General features: G+C 38.4%; 2 protein-coding genes across 2 annotated transcripts in view; both read left to right on the top strand.

Annotated features, from left to right (window-relative positions):
- Positions 1 to 21,494, top strand: part of SLC4A7 (solute carrier family 4 member 7) — a 551,990-nt gene that overhangs the window by 296,438 nt on the left and 234,058 nt on the right. The gene's annotated exons all lie outside the window — the stretch shown is intronic.
- NEK10 (NIMA related kinase 10) overlaps positions 1 to 21,494 on the top strand; it is a 194,354-nt gene that overhangs the window by 129,169 nt on the left and 43,691 nt on the right. Inside the window, exons 24-28 of the mRNA XM_063452208.1 lie at positions 4,720 to 4,849; positions 7,231 to 7,301; positions 7,493 to 7,703; positions 19,578 to 19,752; positions 20,136 to 20,222. Coding sequence (XP_063308278.1) covers positions 4,720 to 4,849; positions 7,231 to 7,301; positions 7,493 to 7,703; positions 19,578 to 19,752; positions 20,136 to 20,222 — 674 coding nt within the window. The remainder of the gene's footprint in view (positions 1 to 4,719; positions 4,850 to 7,230; positions 7,302 to 7,492; positions 7,704 to 19,577; positions 19,753 to 20,135; positions 20,223 to 21,494) is intronic.

The raw sequence follows: 21,494 nt of genomic DNA, 5'->3' as shown, positions 1-21,494 counted from the left end.
ATTCCCAAACCTTGTAAGTAGATGGAATATGAAAAAGAATAGGGGAAACTGCGCCAATTTTTTTTTTACAGAAATGTACACATACACAGGTCTTTAGGGTTATGTACACAATTGACCTCAAAGATAAAAAGAAAAATACAAAACAATAATAGTGCAGTACAGTGCGTACAGTGAATAAATGGTGGATGATCTTATGTTGTTTCCACTCACATTTGATTGAGCTAACTTAGAGCTCTGCTGTATTGTGCATGGACAGAACAATCCCCGTCTAAGGATGTGTGATGATATGGTCATCACAAGTGCCTCAAATAAAGTGCAGTATCAGGACATGTGTGGAAGTAAATACAAAAAGAGATACTCCAATGGTGAAGTAAGTACTAGTAAATAGTCAGGCGAATAAATTAAGTAATGTACTTACATTTACCAGAGCAGAACTAGCTCTGGTATAAACAGCATGGGTGGTATAATACCCACCTAAGGATATGATGGTTCCAAGAAGCAGTGGATGGATGAATAAAAAGGTGTGTATATTTATTAACCATACAAAAAAAAAAAATCAATAAAAACAGTATAAAATAACTAAAAGGTGTCCCACTTAATGTGTTTCGCCTCTCCAAGGCTTCTTTAGAGGTGTGGTTAGGTCCTTGGGAAGTTTCTTTATATAAGCAGTCTGTAAATGGAGATTGCTTCCTGGTGTGTTGATTGCTGATTTCCTGTAACCATTCTGGAACGCACACGTCATACCAGAAGTGATTCAGCAATCTTCCGACATGGTAATATTGACTTCATGCGTTCCAGCTTGGAAAGCATACGGAACCAAAATGGCGCCGCAGCGTTCCAATTTATATTGTAAGCGATCCTTCACCTACTGGGATTGGATGTGTGCCAAATTGATCTGTTCAATTTCTCTTCAGATAATATATTTTGTCTGTTTAGTTTTAGAGTGGCCATTAATGATCCGGAATGGGCGTATGGTATGGTATGGAATGGTGTCACAGGAGAAGTGACGCAACGCACTTATCACTTACATGCTGTACGTTCAGGAAATGTCTTTGCGGCCATATTACCAAAGGGCAATGAATCGGAAAAAGAGAATAAGTGTGTAAGGAATGGGAAGAAGAAACATTTGGATATATTACTAAATACAATATCTGAATTGTAAAAGGATGTACATAACATATCTATATCATTAATAAAAATATATACAAAAAGAAGGAAATGATGAACAGTGGATGCATCAAAATCACTATGTGAGATCTGAGAATTAGAAGTTGAGATGTGATTGCACATTAAAATGATAATTTAAAGCCCGTTTTCCTGACACTATAGTGCCCTGAGTGTGCCCCCACCCTCGGGGTCCCCCTCCCGTGGTGCTGAAGGGGTTAAAAACCCCTTCAGCCACTTACCTTTATCCAGCGCCGGGCTCCCTCTGCGCTGGTGACTTCTCCTCCCCCACCGACACGAGCTCAGAATGCGCATGCGCTGCAAGAGCCGCGCGCGCATTCTAACAGTCCATAGGAAAGCATTTCTCAATGCTTTCCTATTAGCATCCTGCACGCTGGATTCAAATTTTGCATCCAGCGTCGCAGAAGCGCCTCTAGCGACTGTCAGGAAGACAGCCACTAGAGGTTGGATTAACCCTGCTATGTAAACATAGCAGTTTCTCTGAAACTGCTATGCTTACATGTGAAGGGTTAAAACCTGAAGGATCTGGCACCCAGACCACTTCATTGAGCTGAAGTGGGCTGGGTGACTATAGTGTCCCTTTAACAATTAAAAATGACGGTTAATGGATAATGAAAATACATATATTAAGCAAATCCATAGGTAAAGTAGTACTAGCACATGCCACCTTACATAGAATTATTTTGGTGCAGTGGTGTTGAAAAACTGGGAAACAAAATAGGAGTGGGTGTTATATAACAACCAGGAAAAAAAAAGAGGAAATATAAAAATATGTCAATGATATGACCTCTCAAATGTAAAAAAATATATAACTATAAAAAAGGTTATATTAAATTAAATAAATCAAATTGTACTGTATTGTATTTAAACCATTTGGATGTAAAGTGTCCATATAATGAACCGATTCCATTTCCGTTTTACCAATTTTTTAAAATAAAATCTCCCCCTCTCAAATGATTCTTTACAATAGTAATACCTGTGAAGGTGAGATATTTGGGGTTGTTATCGTGCATACAGCAGTGAGATGATACAGAGTGGTCTTTAAATCCTTTGTATTTCTGCAGTGCTCTGCAAATCTTGTTCTTAGTGGCCTGATAGTACGTCCTACATATGGAGGCCACATGGGCACTCCAGTAGATAGATTACATTTTTACTACTGCAGGTGATTATAACTTTAATATTATATGTGATATTTGATTTAAATGTGGTTCTCAATTTCTCTGTTGGATTGTTTCTTCTGCAAGCTAAACAACAGTTGCACTTAAAAAAATTTTTTCGTGTAATTTCTTGTGAGGTACATTTTTAGATTGGGTGTACCTCTAAACACCACTTTTAGTCTTTCTGTAATTTGTTTTTTAGTATCTCATCTTCTTTTAATAGATGCCAGTGTTTATTTAAAATCCTTTTGAGTTGTTTATTTTTATTATTACAGTCCAACACTATAGGTAGTGAGAAATTTTTTTGAGCTTTTTCTTTATATATAAGGTCTTTTTGATTTAGCAGTAGTGCTTGATTTATAGTGGACTCTATTGCTTTATTACCATATCCTTTTTGTGTGAATCTTTTTTTTTTAATCATTTGCTTGGTTTTTAAAAATAAAATAAAATAGGAGTTTCTGAACAATTTCTTCTTAATCTTGTCAATTGACCCTTGCGTATGCTTTCCAGCCCTACTCTGTTGTGACAACTCTTAGTGTCTATATAATTATTGACATCAACACTTTTAAAATGTGTTTTTGTATTTATTTTGTTGTCTTTTATATAGAAATTAAGATCCAGATAGGTGAACTCCATATTACTAAAATCTGCAGTTAAAATGATACCTTCTTCATTGGAATTTAGAAATGAAATAAAATCCTGTGCTGTTGTAACAGATCCGCTCCAAATAAAGAGATCGTCTATGTATCTTGAATAGGACATCAGGTTTTTCACCCAGCCATGCCCACCCTAAACACGTTGTTCTTCCCATTCTGCCATGTAGAGGTTGGCATAGCTGGGTGCCCATAGCTGTTCCAATTCTTTGTAAATAAAAAACATCCTTAAACCAGAAATAATATATTTTTTAAAATCATGTCTATGCCTTCAATCAAAAAATATATTTCCTGTATCATGGAGCCATCCTTTTTTAGTATAGACCCTGACTGCTTGGCATCCTTTATCATGTTGGATCACAGTGTACAGTGACTGTACGTCACAGGTAATATTAAATTTTCTTCCCAAACGATAGTTTCAAATTTTTTAAGTAGTTTCTTCTTCCCATTCCTTATACACTTGTTCTCTTGTTCCCATTCCATTACCTTTAAATATGACCGCAAAGACATTTCCTGAACTTACTGCATGTAAGATATAAGTGTGTTGCGTCACTTCCCCTTTGACGCCACGCCAATTACGGATAATTAACGGCCACTCCGGTGCTAAACTGACTAAATATATTGTCTGAAGAGAAATGGCACAGATCAATTTGGCACACATCCAACCCCAGTATGGAAAGGATCACGTACAATATAAATTGGTACGCTGCAGCGCCATTTTGGTTCCGTATGTGTTCCAAGCTGGAACGCATGAAGTCAATATTACCATGTCAGAAGATTGCGTTGTCACTTCCGGTATGACGTGTGCATTCGAGAATGGTTACAGGAAATAAGCAATCAGCACACCAGGAAGCAATCTCCATTTACAGACTGCCTATATAAACAAAACTGTTTATACAGTTATTATTGTTTGTTTTTTTGTATGGTTAATAGATAGTGTAATATATATATATATATATATATATATATATATATATATACATCCCTCCATTGCTTCCTGGTACCATCATATCCTTAGGTGGGGATTATACCATCCATGCTGGAAGTCCTGCTCTGGTAAATGTATTACTTAATTTATTTACCTGACTATTTACCAATACTTACTTCACCATTGGAGTATCTCTTTTTGTATTTACTTCCACACATGTCCTGCATACTGCACTTTATTTGAGGCACCTGTGACGACCATATCATCACACATCCTTAGACGGGGCTTGTTCCGTCCATGCGCAATACAGCAGAGCTCTAGGTTAGTGCATCAAATGTGAGTGGAAACAACATAAGATTATAACAAGTAGCAAGAGAGGTGAGAACGGACAACTTCCGTGGGTCCCCGCTCAGATCTCAAGCTGGTTTTAGCTCATCTTGTGCCATTACAGAGAGAACATATCTGAAGCATATCAGACTGGTCTCACCTATATGGGCAGTCTATATCCGAAATGCCAGCAAGTTTCCATTGCCTGAGAGATACAGCAACCCCAGACAATCATTTCAACCTTGTATGGTATCATCAGTGATGTACAGCCAATATCCCTCTAGGTACCGTGAGCAAGGGGTCCATGTCTGGATTGCCCTTTAAACTTAAAAAAATAATGAAATCCCTTCTTTTAGCTCATTCTTTCATTAAAGAGGACAAGCGAATGAAACTCTAAGTGAAACTTTAAGTGCTTAAACTAGGTATCAGAAATGAATTGATAAAAAATATAACTACTTTTCTTTCACAGCCCAGAAGTTGTTAAAAGTGAGCCGTATGGCGAGAAGGCAGATGTCTGGGCTGCAGGATGTATTCTGTATCAGATGGCAACTCTGAACCCACCATTCCACAGTACGAACATGCTATCATTAGCCACTAAAGTACGCAGGTTTAAATTTGTATTTATATTGCAGAACTTCATTCGGCTATATCTGCGGAAGTGCCTCTAGTGGCTGCAATGTAAACCTTGTTGTGCCTGCATATATTTTTTTTACATTGCAGGGTTAAAATGAGAGAGCCATGGCCACCAGACCACCTCATTGACATGAAGTGATCTGGGTGCCTACAGTGTCTCTTTAAAGTAGAAAATGTAGAAATGTAGTCTAAAGGGCAAAATAGTACAGATTCATGTGACTCTAAAGTCTCATGGGGAAACTCTATACAAAAATGCATATATGTTTAATATATTTCATTAATCAACTCCTAGATGCTAACCAAAAAGTAAGCATTTCTGTTTATATTACCAATACCACTAGAAGCATTACATCACAGGACATCTTCACTTTTAAGGCATTTATATTTAGTATCATAACACCGCAGAGCACAGTTAAATATCTTCATAGAAAAGCATTATAATGCTTTTCTATGAGAAGAATTCTATTGACACAGTGATTAACGCAGTAAGATCCTCAACGCTTCTTTATGGAGATACATTAGTTTATCCAGAGATCATCCTAGGCGACGCAGAAATCTAAAACCACCAGGAACACCCAAAGGTAATAAATAAATACATATATGTATTTATAGCATTAAAGTGTTCTAATTACTTCCTCCGGCCTCAGCCATAATATCACTGAGCATGATAGCAGTTGTCATCTGGCAGAGATTTGCATATTTTTTGACTCAATCTGAAGGGACATACATTGCCAATACAGTGGCTTGCACTTTTTTTATTCTCTGCACCTTAGTTAGAACCCGATCCAATGTATGCTTTTTCTTTGTCCGCGAGTTAGAAAGTTAAATAGCCTGAAAGCAGGGGCTTTGACACTAGCAGGGTTCACTAAACATTTTGTCTAAATGGCCCAAATTTAGTTAAAATTGTCAAATTCCGACAGGAATGGCATTTCTCTTATTTACTTTTGCCAATTCCAGTTGGAATTTATTGATCCAACAAAATCTGTGTCATTTGGTCGGAAGCTTTCTGAAATAAAAGGGAATCATGACATGTCACACATGTCGTGTCCTTAAGGGGTTAAAGTTAGTGCTTTCCCCATTCAAATGCTATGTACAGTAGAGGATTTGGAATGTGTGCAAAGCACCGTTTTTAAACTCAATTGAGATTGAATGCATCTGGCAGGATACATAATCGCAAAATATTTTTCAAATTTTTTTGTGGAGAATGATCATTTGAAGTACTATTTGTGTGGCTGTTTACTACTAAAAATGAATGGCTAGAAAGGCATTATCCCATGGAATGAGGCCTGCAAAATAATGGGGGAGTCTAAGGGGGGAGGGGGCAAGTCCCCCTGTACTGCCAGCCATGGGCATCAGGTGGGGGCTTTAACCCCTTAAGGACACATGGCATGTGTCACATGTCATGATTCCCTTTTATTCACGAAGTTTGGTCCTTAAGGGGTTAAATAGAATATTTGGGGTTTGACAGAGGGCTGTTCTCCCCCTGCCTCCCTGTGTTCAGGGACTGAACAGCAGGGAAGTATTAGCCTGAAATGTACAGATATTGTTAAGAGTGGTGCAGAGATGAATTGGAAATTGATGGAGCTAAGCCACTTATTCCTGAACGGAGATTACAGGGACACTCCACACACCTAAAACACTTTAGCTTGCTTTATTTTTCAAAAGGTGCACATTTCTATAGAAATGTTCACTTTCATAAACTAACCTTGTTACATGAGACAACAGGCCCTGTTACTTCCTGGTTGTTTAGCTCAGTGGAGGTAAGCAATATCCCAGAGCAGTGGTCCCCAGCCCAGTCCTCATGGACCACCAACAATCAATATTTTTTTCAGTATCTCCATTAAAATAAAAAAAGGGAAATACATGAATCCTGTATAGTTCTTGGTCCATGAGGGCTAGGTTGGAGACCACTGTCACAGAGCACGTTGCAAAGATTTCACAGAGAGCTACATTGGGAAGTCTGTGATTAAACAGCCACAGACTGGGCTGGGCAAGAAGGGGGGAGCTTTCAAATGCTTTTGCAAACTGTTTTATCTATACCCCAACGAAAACATGCACAATTAAACACGTTGTCTTTAGTGAGATATATCTACTAAACAAAACAAAACATTTTCCATTTGATTATTCCTTTAGTACAACTCTCTGTAGGTATAACTCTGAGCCTTGCAATTAAATCTGACATTCAGATAATGTAGATCTACATTATGAATACACCTTTCAGTCTTACTTTGTATTCTATCTTCTTAACTCTAGCTATACAGTTTGTCTTTGTCCAGTTGTGTAGGACTAAATTTGTCTTTGTCCAGATAGTGTTCTCTTTTTGTCATATATTTGTTGTATTTTTCAGATAGTGGAAGCTGTGTATGCACCTGTACCAGATGGGCTCTATTCTGAAAAAGTTAAAAACACTATTGCAAGGTAATATGATTTTTATTGCTTTATTTACAATATGAATGAATTAAAGTTATCTTGGACATCTTAATTAAAAATCTTACTCAGTCTACTGTAATCACTAGCAAATTCTGAAGATGAGATAGATTCTCATCTGCAGTGATTCATTTTAATACGTATGCAAAAAAAATCGCAAACTGTTCTGTGCCTATTCCCAGGTGTTTGACATCAGATGCAGAGCTTCGTCCTGACATTGTAGAAGTGTGCTCATTGCTATCAGATGCCATGATGAAATATATTGACAGTGTATCTACCGGTCAGCTCGCAATAGAGAAAAAATTGGAGCGAGAAAGAAAACGTGCTCAGAAATATTTTAAAGAAGTTAACAAACATTCGGTGACATATCAACAATTAAGCAATGTACCACATGTAAGTATTTCTTTAAAACAGGCATAGATTAATTAATGCCAGACTTTTTAATATTTTATTTTGTGTTTATAGAGAAAAGAGGGAAAACCCAAAGTTATTTTATAGTGCAGGAACTTTTATAGCTTGCAATCCTGAATAATCAAAGGAACACTTTTTTAGGGTCAGGAACACAAACATGTATTCCTGACCATATAGTGTTAAAACCACCATTTAGGTTTTCCGCCCCCCCCCCACCCTTAAAAGGTAAATAAAGCTTACCTAATTTCCAGTTCTGCGCAGGTCCGCCGGCTCTTGCCATGCCCCCGACCCGCCTCCTTGCTAACATCATCAAAATTTAGGATTTAAGCCCATAGAGAAAGCATTCGTTTAGCTGAAATCAGCAAGGAGGTGGCTGGGGGCGGGGTCAAATGCAGGTGTGGCCAATCAGTACCTTATCATAGAGATGCATTGAATCAATACATCTCTATGAGGAATGTTCAGCGGAATGGCAATGCTACATACTGTGCAGCACTGCCCCAGGAAGCACCTCCAGTGGCCATCTGAGGAATGGCCACTGGAGGTGTCCTTAGTGGTCAATGTTTGCAAGAAAATGCCTGCAGGGAATGATTATACTCATCAAAACAACTACATTAACCCCTTAAGGACACATGAAATGTCTGACATGTCATGATTCCCTTTTATTCCAGAAGTTTGGTCCTTAAGGGGTTACGCTGTAGTTGTTCTGGTAACTATTGTGCCCCTTTAAGTAATCTGAATTTAAACATAGATTTCTGCAAAATCTGTCATAGGACACATTCTATTCCTATGAGCTGCCTGTAATTCCACACGAAAAAAGGAGTAGTATGTATTAGTATATTCTATTAAATCATACTGACATTTTCAGCACATTTTTCTGCATCATTTCATATTTATTTGTGATGCTGTGCAATGTACTAACGATAACATAATGCATTTAGGAAGAAGAGGTACACAGCTGGATTTCAAGTTTTCTCTAGAGAACTTACATTTTAGGCTGTTGATTACACTTAAATACTATTGATATTTTCTCTGCTCAATTCTTAATAGTACTTCCACATGATGTTTCAAGTAGGGATAAACGGACGTCTATTTTAGGGTGAAAACATGGCAGGAAGATTTGTTTCATCGAACAATTCTAAACAAAATGTTTTATATAATGGGGAACTGTGTAAAACTTTACTTTTCTTATCTATTGCAATGCTACTCTGAATTATATGTCTTTTTTTAATTAAGATTTTGCATGGAACTAATCTATTTTCACATTTATAACAGAACTGCATGGATTGCACTTTTTATAGACTGCCATATTGCAATATTGTTTTAAACTTGTATACAACTTTTCCTAGTTTATTGTAAAACTGCATGGTACTCCCTTTCTTCTGTCAAGAGCTAAACTACATCGTAAATTGTTATTCTATATTTTACACAGCAAAACTGTGAGGCAATCGTTTTACTTTCTTGTCAACAGGAAAACTGCATAATAGTCTCTCTTTTCCTGTCAATAACAAAACCGTACTGTACTCCATTTTTTTCTCTCTACTGTAGCTATTAAACTTGGGCATGGGCAAAAAACTTGGTTAATCCGAATCGATTTGTCCAAATAAAAAAATTCTAACAAATAGTCCAGACCGAATTTCGACCATTGAACGTTTTAGTTTGTCTGACTTACATCCATTAAATTTGGTTAATTTCTGAACCAGACAGATCAGACTATGTGTTTTCAAGCTTGCTTTTTTATACTTTCCAAACAGGTTAGGCAGACAAAGTGGCACCATAACTACTAAACTTTGCTGTAGTACTAAATGTGCCAGGAAAGATTACCCTTCTGCCTTCCCATTATTAGGAAGGAATCAAACCACAATGATTATGGTTTGACCTCTTTCCCACACAATTCCTCGCCTCCACTACATCATCCAGGCAGATGGATGTTTCTGCTTAGTGTTTAAGTACTTAGATAACAATGCAGAAAAAAAAAATCTAATATCTACTCTCTCTCTCAGTAAAGTGAAATAAAATAAGGAAAGTCTGTTGTGTAAGCCAATTGGCTCACCAGTCTTACACAGAATTAACTTGATTACAAGATCGGAGGATGCACGCACATTAAGAAGAGGCATACTCCCACCAGGGTGCTTCCTTCTGCAATGGTAGTAGAGACACATATCTGGGCACACCTGATGGTTTCTTTTAAAAGGTAGTCTTTACTAGGAAAACATAAATTGAGACAACATTTCAGCTCCTACATGAACCTTTGTCCAGTCTAGACAAAGCTTTATGAAGGAGCCAAAACGTTGTCTCCATTTATGTGTTCCTAATAAAGACTGCCAGGTGTGCCAATATATCTTTATCTACTACCATTACATAGAATTAATGACAGAAGCAGCCAATCCGGCACACTGTGTGTTAGTATGTCTCTCTCAATGGCCCAGTCAAACATTGGAGAAAATATCCTGTTTCGGGTTTATGTAGTCTTTGCTCAACCTTTTTTTTTTTTTTTTTTTTTTTTATTGGGAATGAGCTCACACCATTGGCCAATCTACTTTTCCTTCAAATAGTACAGTAGTGAGCAAATTTGGCAGATGAAATCAGCTCACATTCCATCTCCTTTGTGTCATGCAAGTGCTACGAAGTTTACGAATGAACAAATTGCATTCATTGTACTTCTTTGTTTCACACCACACTTGGCGATTTGTCATTTTGTTATTCAGACGAACTGATAATTTTTGTCCAAATTGTGGTTCGTCCGAATCAGAATATACAAGTCTGGTAGCTGTACCATATAGTATTCCTTTTTCTTCTTTTACCTTAATACTTATTATCTCTATTATGCCAACAATGCACACATCCCTCAGATCACACACACAAGCAATCACAGCATAACAAATACAGAACCAAGAATCTCTAAAGCATCTTACCCAATCTGGGAGTACTAAGCTAGCCTGCAGCAATGGGAGGGGAGTCTTCTGTTAAACCGTGCAGGGATATAAAAGAAAACAAGAGACTGTTGTTAATTCACAGCTATTATTGTTAGAAGTGCAACATGTGTTTCCTACATTACCATTGGAATAGAAGAAGGTATCTGAATACTGCGCAAGTGACAACAAGCTCATTCAACTACACTTGCAGATGTCACATTTTGGAATTTAGTGCCTAGATTTAAGTCAAATAATGCTTTATATAACAGATAAATAAAAGAAACAAATGGGGCAGCTGTTGCAGTGTAGTATAATGTGAAATACATTTTTACATAAAAAATTAATTACCGATGCCAATGATCCAGCACTGTAGAGGAGCATAGGGCAAAACATTCTTACCATTTAGTCTGTGTGCTTCATTCACTGATCATCCTGTGTACTCCGTGGATCTTTAATTGCTGCAGTGTGCTGGCCACTGCCATGTTTACCTAGAAGTGGCTACATAAAAATAGCTGGAATGATAAGAAGGCAGTGACTGGGCAGAGTTTGAAGGTCAGGATACTGTGTGTTATGGGGAAAAGCACTTTTTAAGACCAGAATTTGTAGGATATAAAAAAAAATGAAAGTGGAGGCTGGAATATCATTCCCCCTGGCCTTTTCCATGAAGAGATCTCTGAGAGACCACTCCACATCTGGGATTCAGCCCCTAAGATCCACCTTTAGCAGTGCCTCTGACACACAAGGCTTAAAAAATGGAAATAAATCAGAGTAAGAGCAAAAAACAGTAGAAGTGTCAAAAAAATTAAAAAAATTTAGTCTAAAATTGTCGTTTGTCTTATACACGGAATGTCACTGCAGGGGTGCAAAAAACAAACACTTGTGCGCAGGTCCTGACAGCCAAGCAAGCTAGTCGCATGTGGCCGGAGCTCCTCAGCAAAATTTAGGCAAAAAACTTGGCTACTCGCTGACAGAACCCTCAGCTGACTGTTGGGTTCAGTACTGCCAGGTTCCTGCGGACATTGGCTGTGTTGTACACCTCTGCGACCTGCTGACATACTTAAAGCAGAGGAGGTGCTTCTCCATGAATTTGCTCGATCGTGTGCTTGAACACGGGAGATCTTGCACAACTGCATGCTTCCTTGCATCACTCCGGACCACGCCAAGACCTCATGGCTCTGGACTACAGATAAACACAGTAGAGAGAGACTGGCCTGGACATCCCCCATAAGGTATTGTGGGCAGAGGGCATCGTTGCCGCCAACAGTAGGATGGCGGTCCAGGGAACTAGTGTCTGGACGTGGCCGGACCTCTAGGAGCAGTCTAACGGAGTGTGAGGGACCCAGGGGCCGGTGGGGACTTCAGTGCTGTAGATGTTTAAAATATTGATTTCTTCATTTTGGGCTTAAAAAATAGGTGTCGTCTTATACAGGGGGCGTCTTATAGACAGAAAAATACGGTAATTGCTGAATGCAGCCTAAGACAATTAACTGGTAGACATTTCTAGTGGACTATCAAGGAATGCATGTAGTTGGGAAAAACCTTTTCAATTATCCACCTGATCAAGAACATTATTTAAGAAATAGGAATGCACATGCCAAAAAGTCCTGTATTGAAGTGACTATACCAATATATCATCAGATGCTTTTCTAATGCCTCAAAAACAAAGTCTTACAGACATGAGACAAATCTCAATTGTACAAGACTTACTGAAATAGGTAAGTTGGAGAAAGAAAATGCATGTGATCTAATTCATGCCATTTGCCTTTACAATTTTGTAATGAAATGTTCTGACAGCCGATGGGAGCAATACAATTCTGAAGGGTAAAGCCAGTTACATTTTTTACTGGAAATCTGGCAGTGTTTGCATTGCTGCCTAGTAACACCTCCAGTTCCAGTCACTTAGTCAGCCAATAGAGGTGCTTCCTGATGTTTAGTGTTTCCACGCTCTGCATGGAGACACTGAATGCTCCCCATAGAGATACATTGATTTAATGCATCTTTATGAGGAGATGCTAATTGGCAGTGCCTCAGCCAAGGAGGCAAGGTGGAGCTAGTCGTGATGAGGCTGGAAAAAAGGTGAGTTTAACACCTTCTTAAAGTAAGGAGTGGAGGCCGAGGACCTAAATGGAATTTTTAAAACTATAGTGTCAGAAATATATGTTTGTATTCCTGTCACTAGAGTGTTCCTTTAATTCATCATCTCTTTTTGTGTAGGAAAAAATGTCCAAAACAAAAAGAAACTTTAGCCATTAGGTTTTTGTTTTTTTTTACGTGAAAATGATTTTCCAGCCTGAAGATAAATGTAATATTTATAGTTCATTTTAGTCTGCTAAAATAGAGATCTGGGAATGTATAAAAATGATTTAATTAGTAAATGGTCTGTGAAATGATAAAGTTTGTGGCAATGTCCAAATACTTAGGAACTGTACAGTACACTTGGTGGGACCAGACTATAATGAATTATCTGGACTGTATTGACCTGAGTGCAATAAATAAATGCTCTGTATTCTAGGTGTGACTCAAGTATAATAAATTATCTATAAAAAAAAATAGGTTTCATCGTATATTCGAATTTCCAATGTTTATTTTAGCTAACATTGTTCGAGCAGTCAATTTCTACTCTTGTCAGCTGCCATGAATCAACCATTTATTGGCATTTCCCCCATGCTTATTTTTCTTATGATCTGTGTACAGAGTAGAATGAGCTAACAGGTTCTATATTATTAAAATATAATAAAATACAAATTCATTATCACAATACATTTTTCTTCCACGCTGACATTAAAGAAACTCTTAGTAATACATCACATCCACAGAACATAAATGTCACATTGCGACTCATTCATCCATGTAATCAAAATGTGTTGCACTTGCCATATGTATGTTGCCATTGCTAATTCAAAATTCGCATTACATTAGATTAAGATTCGAAAGTTAGACATAAAATAAGTATCCTAGAAATTCCATTTTATTAAAAGATAAATAACAGAAGATGTTTACAATTCTGATTTTGGAGCTGTCACATAAGTTAAAAAGTTCGTAGGTAACTTGTTTATTATATCTGTATTCAGTCACATTGGTTTTAACAGTTGATAAAATATTGGCTGTTTTCTTTTTACTGGATTAACATTTGAGGCGATTTATTTTCTGATTGCCATGGAGAGTGTGCTTTCTTATAAGGGGAACTTTATGGATTGTTTATGATGATTAAGGTCCCCCTAGCCCATTCTTTATCATTATGCTCCCCTTCCCCCAGCCCATGGAATTGGGGACAGAGTTAGGATGCAGCAAGATCCCCTTTCTCAATATTACTATATCTACCTCCTGCACATGTGACTCCTGCTGCTTATTAGAGTGATTTGCATATGTTATATGCACCCGATCTACATTCCAGGGAGGGTAGGAGCAAGGGCAACCACACTTTACTCCAAAAAGCTTTCCTTATCCTGTGCAATGCTTGAAGGAAAGGATATTACTCTGTATTCCTATGGTAAATATGGAATCCAGGGAACACATTAGAATTTTTGTATTGCCCAGCTGCTATGGATTTCCTATTCCTACTGTGTGCTCATTTCTTCCTTGAGGCTTTTATACTGCATTTTGAGTTTGTATCATGAACATCGTAAGTCAATTACTGACATGTGGTTCATGGAACAGGTTGGATGGTTACTCAGCTGCAACTCAGTGGTTAATTCCTTTTCATCTCTGGTTGCTACAATTCTAAGCTGTTTATAACCAAGGCAAAAAAGTTGAACAAAGTACGTAAAAATATTTATCAAGCATACACCAAGTAATAAAATAAAAAATGTAAAAAATAAACACTTACTATAATTATACTGGCATAATAATACAAAGATAAAGTAATAAACAATGAAAGCATCAACGACCTATGGCTATACTAAAAGTAAAATAAATCTTTAAGCTATTAAACAGGATACTCATGTGTCTTATGGCGCTGGCATGTTGTGATGCCCCAAAATGTCCATGGACAAAAAGACTTGGGCTGAAAAATGTCCCATGGATGGCTCATTGTATAATAATCTTTAAAATGCTTCCATGCTTAATAAATTATGAGGGGTATAAAATTCTAATGTAGAGTAAAATATTGCCTTAATAATGCCTGTACTGCAAAGGTTGTACTAAACAGAAACACGAATCTTGGGCAGCTGGAAGTGACATCAATGTGCGGAAGTGACAAGACCTCTGCATGGAAAGTTGTCTATTTGATCCAAACTGTAAGAATGCCTGACTCATAGGTGAATGTAAATATCCAAAAATAGGACAGCCCCAACATCACTTGGTTGAAACTTAAAGGGAAATAACACATACAAAGGGAAAATATAAATAACAAGGAAAAGGAGAGAAGCCAAACCTCAAAAATTTAAATCAATGAAACATCTACTGAATGGGGTGCATAATGAAATATCAGAGTTCTATTAGATTTCTACTGGAGAGACATCTTCAAGTGGACCATAGTAGATGTTTGTTCACTCTATTCAAATATTTAATAGAAATTGAAGCCTTGCATTTTTATTTGTGCTACAATCCACATCTACCCAATGGTCAAGCTGATAATCTAATGGAGTTTACATATTTTATTTTGAAGCATAATTTCTTTACTTTTAACTTTTTATTTTATTTATCCAAGGAAGCAATGATGGGGCTAGTTTTTCACACTAATCTGCCAACCTTTTCCTGGGCTATTGGGAAGAGATCCATGCTTGGGCCAATTTGCCCATGGTGGAAAAAGTTGGCCTTCTATTACCATATCATTGATGACATTTTGATTACTTGGAATAGTGGACTGGAGTATTTGAATGCCTTGTATGCGCTTTTAATAATAATAGGTTGTGATTAAGCTTTTCATATTAAGTCCATAATGATTAGGCAAAATTTCAAACTTAATTTGTAAAGGTAACCAGTTCTCAACCAAAACATTTCATAAAATATAAATGTCAATGACTACCTACAAGAAACTGTTATGGGCAAATGCAAATATTACAAGTTTTAGAATGAAATGTTGTATTTTTTAAACTGTGTACTTTGTCTTTAAGAGATATTGCAAATTGACAAGGTATTAGAAATGGAACATATTGTTTTTCATAGATGTTTCTTTAAGCAATAACCTCAGTGCATAATATGTTTGCGCCATTTTGTCCCAGACGAATTACAATAACAATAATGCATAAACAAGCTTCATCTGCGTTTAGACCTGATTACCCGGTCCCTTGTTCTCTGGGGACCCTGTGCCTCTTCTCTCTCCCTAACCTCATTTACACTACCTTCCTGTCAGTCGGACACTAGGGGAACTGGACCTTAGATGCTAGCTAGTACTCCAGACAATTGATCCCCTGGGCACCGTTTAGTAGGTCTCCCTTTTTTTCAAGTTATACTTTTTGTTTGCAAATCCCTTTTTATCCTTAGATTGATTAAAGGTAGGGCCTCCCTTCCTCATTTCTTATACAGTGGAGCTCTCCTGATGTTGGTTTCCCCTTGTGGGACTCTACACATCACCTACTCCTATTACCTACATATTTTGGAGGGTTACCCCCTCATTGGAGCTCCCTATTAGGTGGTTACAGTGGTGCAGCTCATGAGCCTTTGATTTGTATCCGGACTCCTGACCTGCACTCTGTTTACTTTATTTCTCCATTTTGTGTTATATATTTAAACTTTTCTAGAGGATTGCCACCCACCTGTCATTCTGAATCCATATTAAAAAGCAAGAGGTCTAGACCGGGGCGGAGCTAACTGCCGAAACGACTGGTCGCATCCTCTGAGAGCTCCGAGAATTAACGGAGAATAAAGCCCAAAACCCAACGATTTTTACCCCCCAAAAGGCAAACAACACTGCCCCACTGTAGCAGACTCAACAGCAATGGGCAGGAAAAACAAAAAACCGAAGCAGGACCTGCCTCGACAGGGCACCAGCATAGGGGACCTATGGCGGCGAGCACATGGCGCCCTGGAACCAACTATGGACGCCTACCTCGACGACCTCGACGACTCCGATGAACGACTCTCGGAACAAGAGGGCCCACGCTTACCTGCAATGCAGGAGACAGTGCAACCAAAGACACAGCAGGACACTGCCCCGGTCACAAAGGCCGAAATGAGAGAGCTGTTGGCGGAGCTCCGCCGGAATATCCAAGCGGATGTAGCCGACATGAGGAAAGACATACAAGGCCTCACGAACCGCATGGGTATCGTGGAACAAGACTCCCTCAGCCGCTCGAAGGCCGTAGCCACGCTCCAGCAGGAGGTGAAATCGCTGCAACAGCAGCATCTGAAAATGGAACAGAAAATGGCGGTACTGGAGGACTCGCGCAGAGCCCACAATATAAAAATCCGTGGCATAGCAGAGTCGGTCTCGGACTTGGAACTCCCACACCTCATGAGACGTCTCACAGGCAAAATACTCCAGCCGAAACAAGCTAAAGCAGTGGGCCTAGACGGCATATTCAGAATCCCCAAACCACCAATGGCTCCTTCAGAGGCACCCAGGGACGTGATTGTTAAGTTCCAAAAGCGGCAGGACAAAGACGCGATTCTGATCGCCACCAGGGGAAACACACTTGGAACTCCCACACCTCATGAGACGTCTCACAGGCAAAATACTCCAGCCGAAACAAGCTAAAGCAGTGGGCCTAGACGGCATATTCAGAATCCCCAAACCACCAATGGCTCCTTCAGAGGCACCCAGGGACGTGATTGTTAAGTTCCAAAAGCGGCAGGACAAAGACGCGATTCTGATCGCCACCAGGGGAAACACACCATACCCCTTCGAGGACATGGCCCTCTCATTATACGCAGATTTATCCAGGGGAACTATGGCCTGGCGCGCCACCATGAGACCCTTCACCTCCATACTCCGCGCCCATAACATTAAATATCATTGGCGCACACCACACAAGCTACAAGTGTTCCAGGGAGACATCTCATGCCTCATAGCAGACCTGCAGGAGGCTAAAACACAACTGGTTACCTTGGGCCTTCCACCGGACGCTCTGCAGCAATCAAGCATACCCTCCAGACCACACATCTGGAACCCAGCTGACTCTGTGGCTTTTGTCCCAAGGGGATTAAGGACTGTGGCCCCGACCTGATCGCCCTTAGTGGGCCGACTGAGCCGCACTGTTCATATATAACTCTTCCCCACTGTTCTGGGAAATGTATACCTAAGGTTTGAATGTAAGGTTTTGTTTTAAAGTACACTTTACCCCAGCCGCGGACATCCCGCATTCTGTTACACCCCCTCATCCTGCTCAGTTGCTCACCTTTCGTTTATTTTATCTTACAGTCAGATTGAGCACAAGCCCTAGCGGGCGAGACAGACAGTTACCAGAAGGCACCCTATGTGACTCAGCGCTCGTACGTTCTCTATTGTAAATTTCAACCTTGTTTACCGCAACAATATTCATAATGTAAATGCTAATATGCCCATTGTTATTCAGCGACTATTTCAGCTTAAATTATCTTAATCAGATTTACTCTGGCTTGTAGCCCATAGGACACGTGAGGGCATGAATGTTTATATTGGAGCGTTAGAATGTTGCTTTTACTGATCGCCCTTAGTGGGCCGACCGCGCCGCACTATCCACATATATATCTGTCCCACTGTTATGGGAATTGTGCAACTAAGGTTTGAATGTAAGGTTTTGTTTTTAAGTACACTACACCCCAGCCGCGGTCACCCCGCAATCTGTTGCACCCCCTCACCTTGCTCAGTTGTTTACCCTTCGTTCATTTTATATTGCAGCCAGATTGAGCACAGGCCCTAGTGGGCGAGACAGGCAATTACTAGAAGGCACCATTTGTGACCCAGCGCTCGCACGGTCTCTCTTGTAAATTACTACCTTGTTTAACCCAACAAAATTCATAATATAAATGCTGATATGCCCAGTGTTATCCGGCGACTATTTCATCTTAAACTACCTTCATCTGTTTTACTCTGGCTTATAGCCCACGAGAGGTACTAGGGTACTAGCATATTGCTTTTACGGCTTATGTGCAATCTTATCTACCAAAGCTATCAAGATGCTACAGGTATATTTGACCTTTAACTAAGCAATCATCGTTCAGGCATAACTCTGTAACTATTATTACTTTATAAAAAAAAAAGTGCAAGTTCTCAGAGCCACTGCTCCATCTGTTTATGTTCCCCTATTATTTTACGCTGTTGTGGCGCATGACTGTGTTTTGTTTGTACTCACCTGCACAACCAAAATAAAGAATTAAAAAAAAAAAAAAAAAAAAAAGCAAGAGGTCTAAATATCTAAATCTAGGTCTAAATCTTCCTGACAGCCGCTAGAGGTGCATCTGCGACGCTGGATGCGAAATTCGCATCCAACGTGCAGAACGTCCATAGAAAAGCATTGAGAAATGCTTTCCTATAGACAAGTTTGAATGCGCGGGCGGCACTTGCTCCACTCGGGAGCTGACGTCGGCGGGGGACGAGAGGTCACCAGCGCCGAGGGAGCCCGACGCTGGATTAAGGTAAGCTGCTGAAGGGGTTTTAACCCCTTCAGCGCCACGGTAGGGTGACCCTTTCCTGACACTATAGTGATCCTTTGATGAAACTAGTAATTAATATATTTTTACTATTTTAGAATTTTAACTAAGCTTAGTGAGGCAATAAGAGCTGTTCCTGTTTTTTTTTTTTTTGTTTTTTTTTTTTTTTACCAGATATTAGATATATCAGACCAGATGGAAAGGCTCATTTTTTTTATTATTTTTTTTTTACCTGTGACCATATCTTTAAAGGCTGTGTTGCTGTATGGCTCAAGTTTCTGACTTATTTTTTTGGTCTTCACAATTATAGTTATAGTTAGAACTTCTCTACACAGTGTAACTCTGTGTCTATATTTTACAGAAAAGACCACATTTAATAATACATGCAAAAGTACAGAATCTTATTGTATTCTTCCTCTTAAATCCTTTATAGGAGCGCAACAAGAAATCAAGTGGCAGTCCCAGCATCAGCAGCATAAGTAGCTGCAGGAGTGACTTTTCTGAGAGTGACACTATTTCTATGGAGATGTTACGATCTGGCAAGAAAAATAAGGTGTCGGATGTATTATTTCCAGATCATAGTTACACCCTAGATGGCAATTCAAAAGGTAATTTTTTTTTAGGAAATTCAAAAATAAATGAAACAATAAAAAATAATAATAGTGAACAACAATAAAACTGGTTAAAAAATATTCAGTGTTCAATTTAAACTTATCTTTGAGCAAATATAGGCATAGAATATGTGTAATCGATCTTAACAATTACTATATGTAGTAACGGCATTAAATTGTCTTATTTTAATATATACGGTTTACTTACACTTCTTCCCGTGCAATATGAATAGGAAAATATGAAAACAAATCTTTGTTTTAATGCCTTGATTAAAGTGGTTACAAAAACTGATATTGCTACTAGAGTTCATAAAGAAATTATCCAACTTACTTTATCATACTGTTTGTAACTAAACAATGTTCTTTGCATTTGATTGCAGATATCTTTTCTGAACTTTATGATGAATTGAATACTTCTGATCTCTCCAACAGTCCTAGCTCTTGTTATTTTAAAGAAATTCCCACGGGTAAGGCTGGTTTTAGGTGGGTGGTACGACTGAAGCTTACCCTTTTCTTGAAATCTAATATATTTGTTCAGGTGTTTAATATGATGCAATAAATCTCATAAACTTATATTCAACAATTTAGTCAAGTTAAACTTGCTCTTATTTAGATGTCTTCATTTACACAATCTAGTAATCTGATATAATGTATTCTTACTTTCTCAATTTTCTCAAAAGTATTTCATTAAAAAATAGACATCTGTCCTGCTTCCCAGAATTCTACAAGTGTATAAATGGGAAAACGGCACATACACTTTTGTGTTATCTCATTAAAACAAAAAAATATTGTTTAAGGAATTTCCAGCAGAGGGTAAGAAATGGCACATGTGTATCAAAATAATGTCAATATGCAGTGGGCTTTAATCATTGAGGCTTTTGATTTACATCCGTAAACACGGAAAACCAACTTGCTGCTTTCTACCACGTATGTTCCAGAATTACAGGGGTCCCTTGCTAAGACTAGAATAGAAAATTAAACATCAATGTTTAATAGTTCAACTACTGCTATTACTGAGTGACCCCAGAACATAAACACTCACCTGACAGTGGATTAATTTTTATAATATTTTTTTCTGAATCTTTCAATGCGTTTTAAGAAGCAGTTATCCAAGCCACAAAAGTGACCTGGCAATAGTTTCAACACTTGTGTGTGTGTTTTTTAAGAAGGCTTAAAAATTATTTCCTGCTGGCGTCTACTACACCACTGTCTGCCGCAAGTGTATCTATATATATTTAGCATTGGATTTTCTTTTTTGTATGCTGTCATCCTTAAAAAGTTTACTTTAAAACTTTATAGTTCACGTTTACAAAATGTAAAACTATTCTTCTTGTATAGTTTGTGCCGATAAGCAGGATGAAACTTGATGATTTAGTCCTACAATTTGAACAAGAAAAACACATCGATTGATGATGCACATCCTTAGTCTTATTAAGTCTGTCTTTCTGAGACGTTTTAGTTATTACCATTTATAGTTTGAGTAGACATCTTTGTCACTCGGAGCGACGTGTGACAAATGCAAATTAAAGAAACATACTGGTGCTTCTTGATGTACAAGGGAAATTCATCATGTAAGCAGAAATAACCACAACAGTATGCAAACATAGAGATTCAAACACTGGTGCAGCATGGGACCAATTAATCAAAACAGGAAGCTATAGCAGAACCGTAGTTTCAAATTTATCAACTGTGACTATTTAATTAAAAGAGAATAATCTGTTTAGGACCAACTGGATTGT

Source organism: Pelobates fuscus, chromosome 4, assembly GCF_036172605.1.
Source record: "Pelobates fuscus isolate aPelFus1 chromosome 4, aPelFus1.pri, whole genome shotgun sequence".
NCBI classification, from domain to species: Eukaryota; Metazoa; Chordata; class Amphibia; order Anura; family Pelobatidae; genus Pelobates; species Pelobates fuscus.
This window is presented reverse-complemented; position numbering and strand designations above follow the sequence as displayed.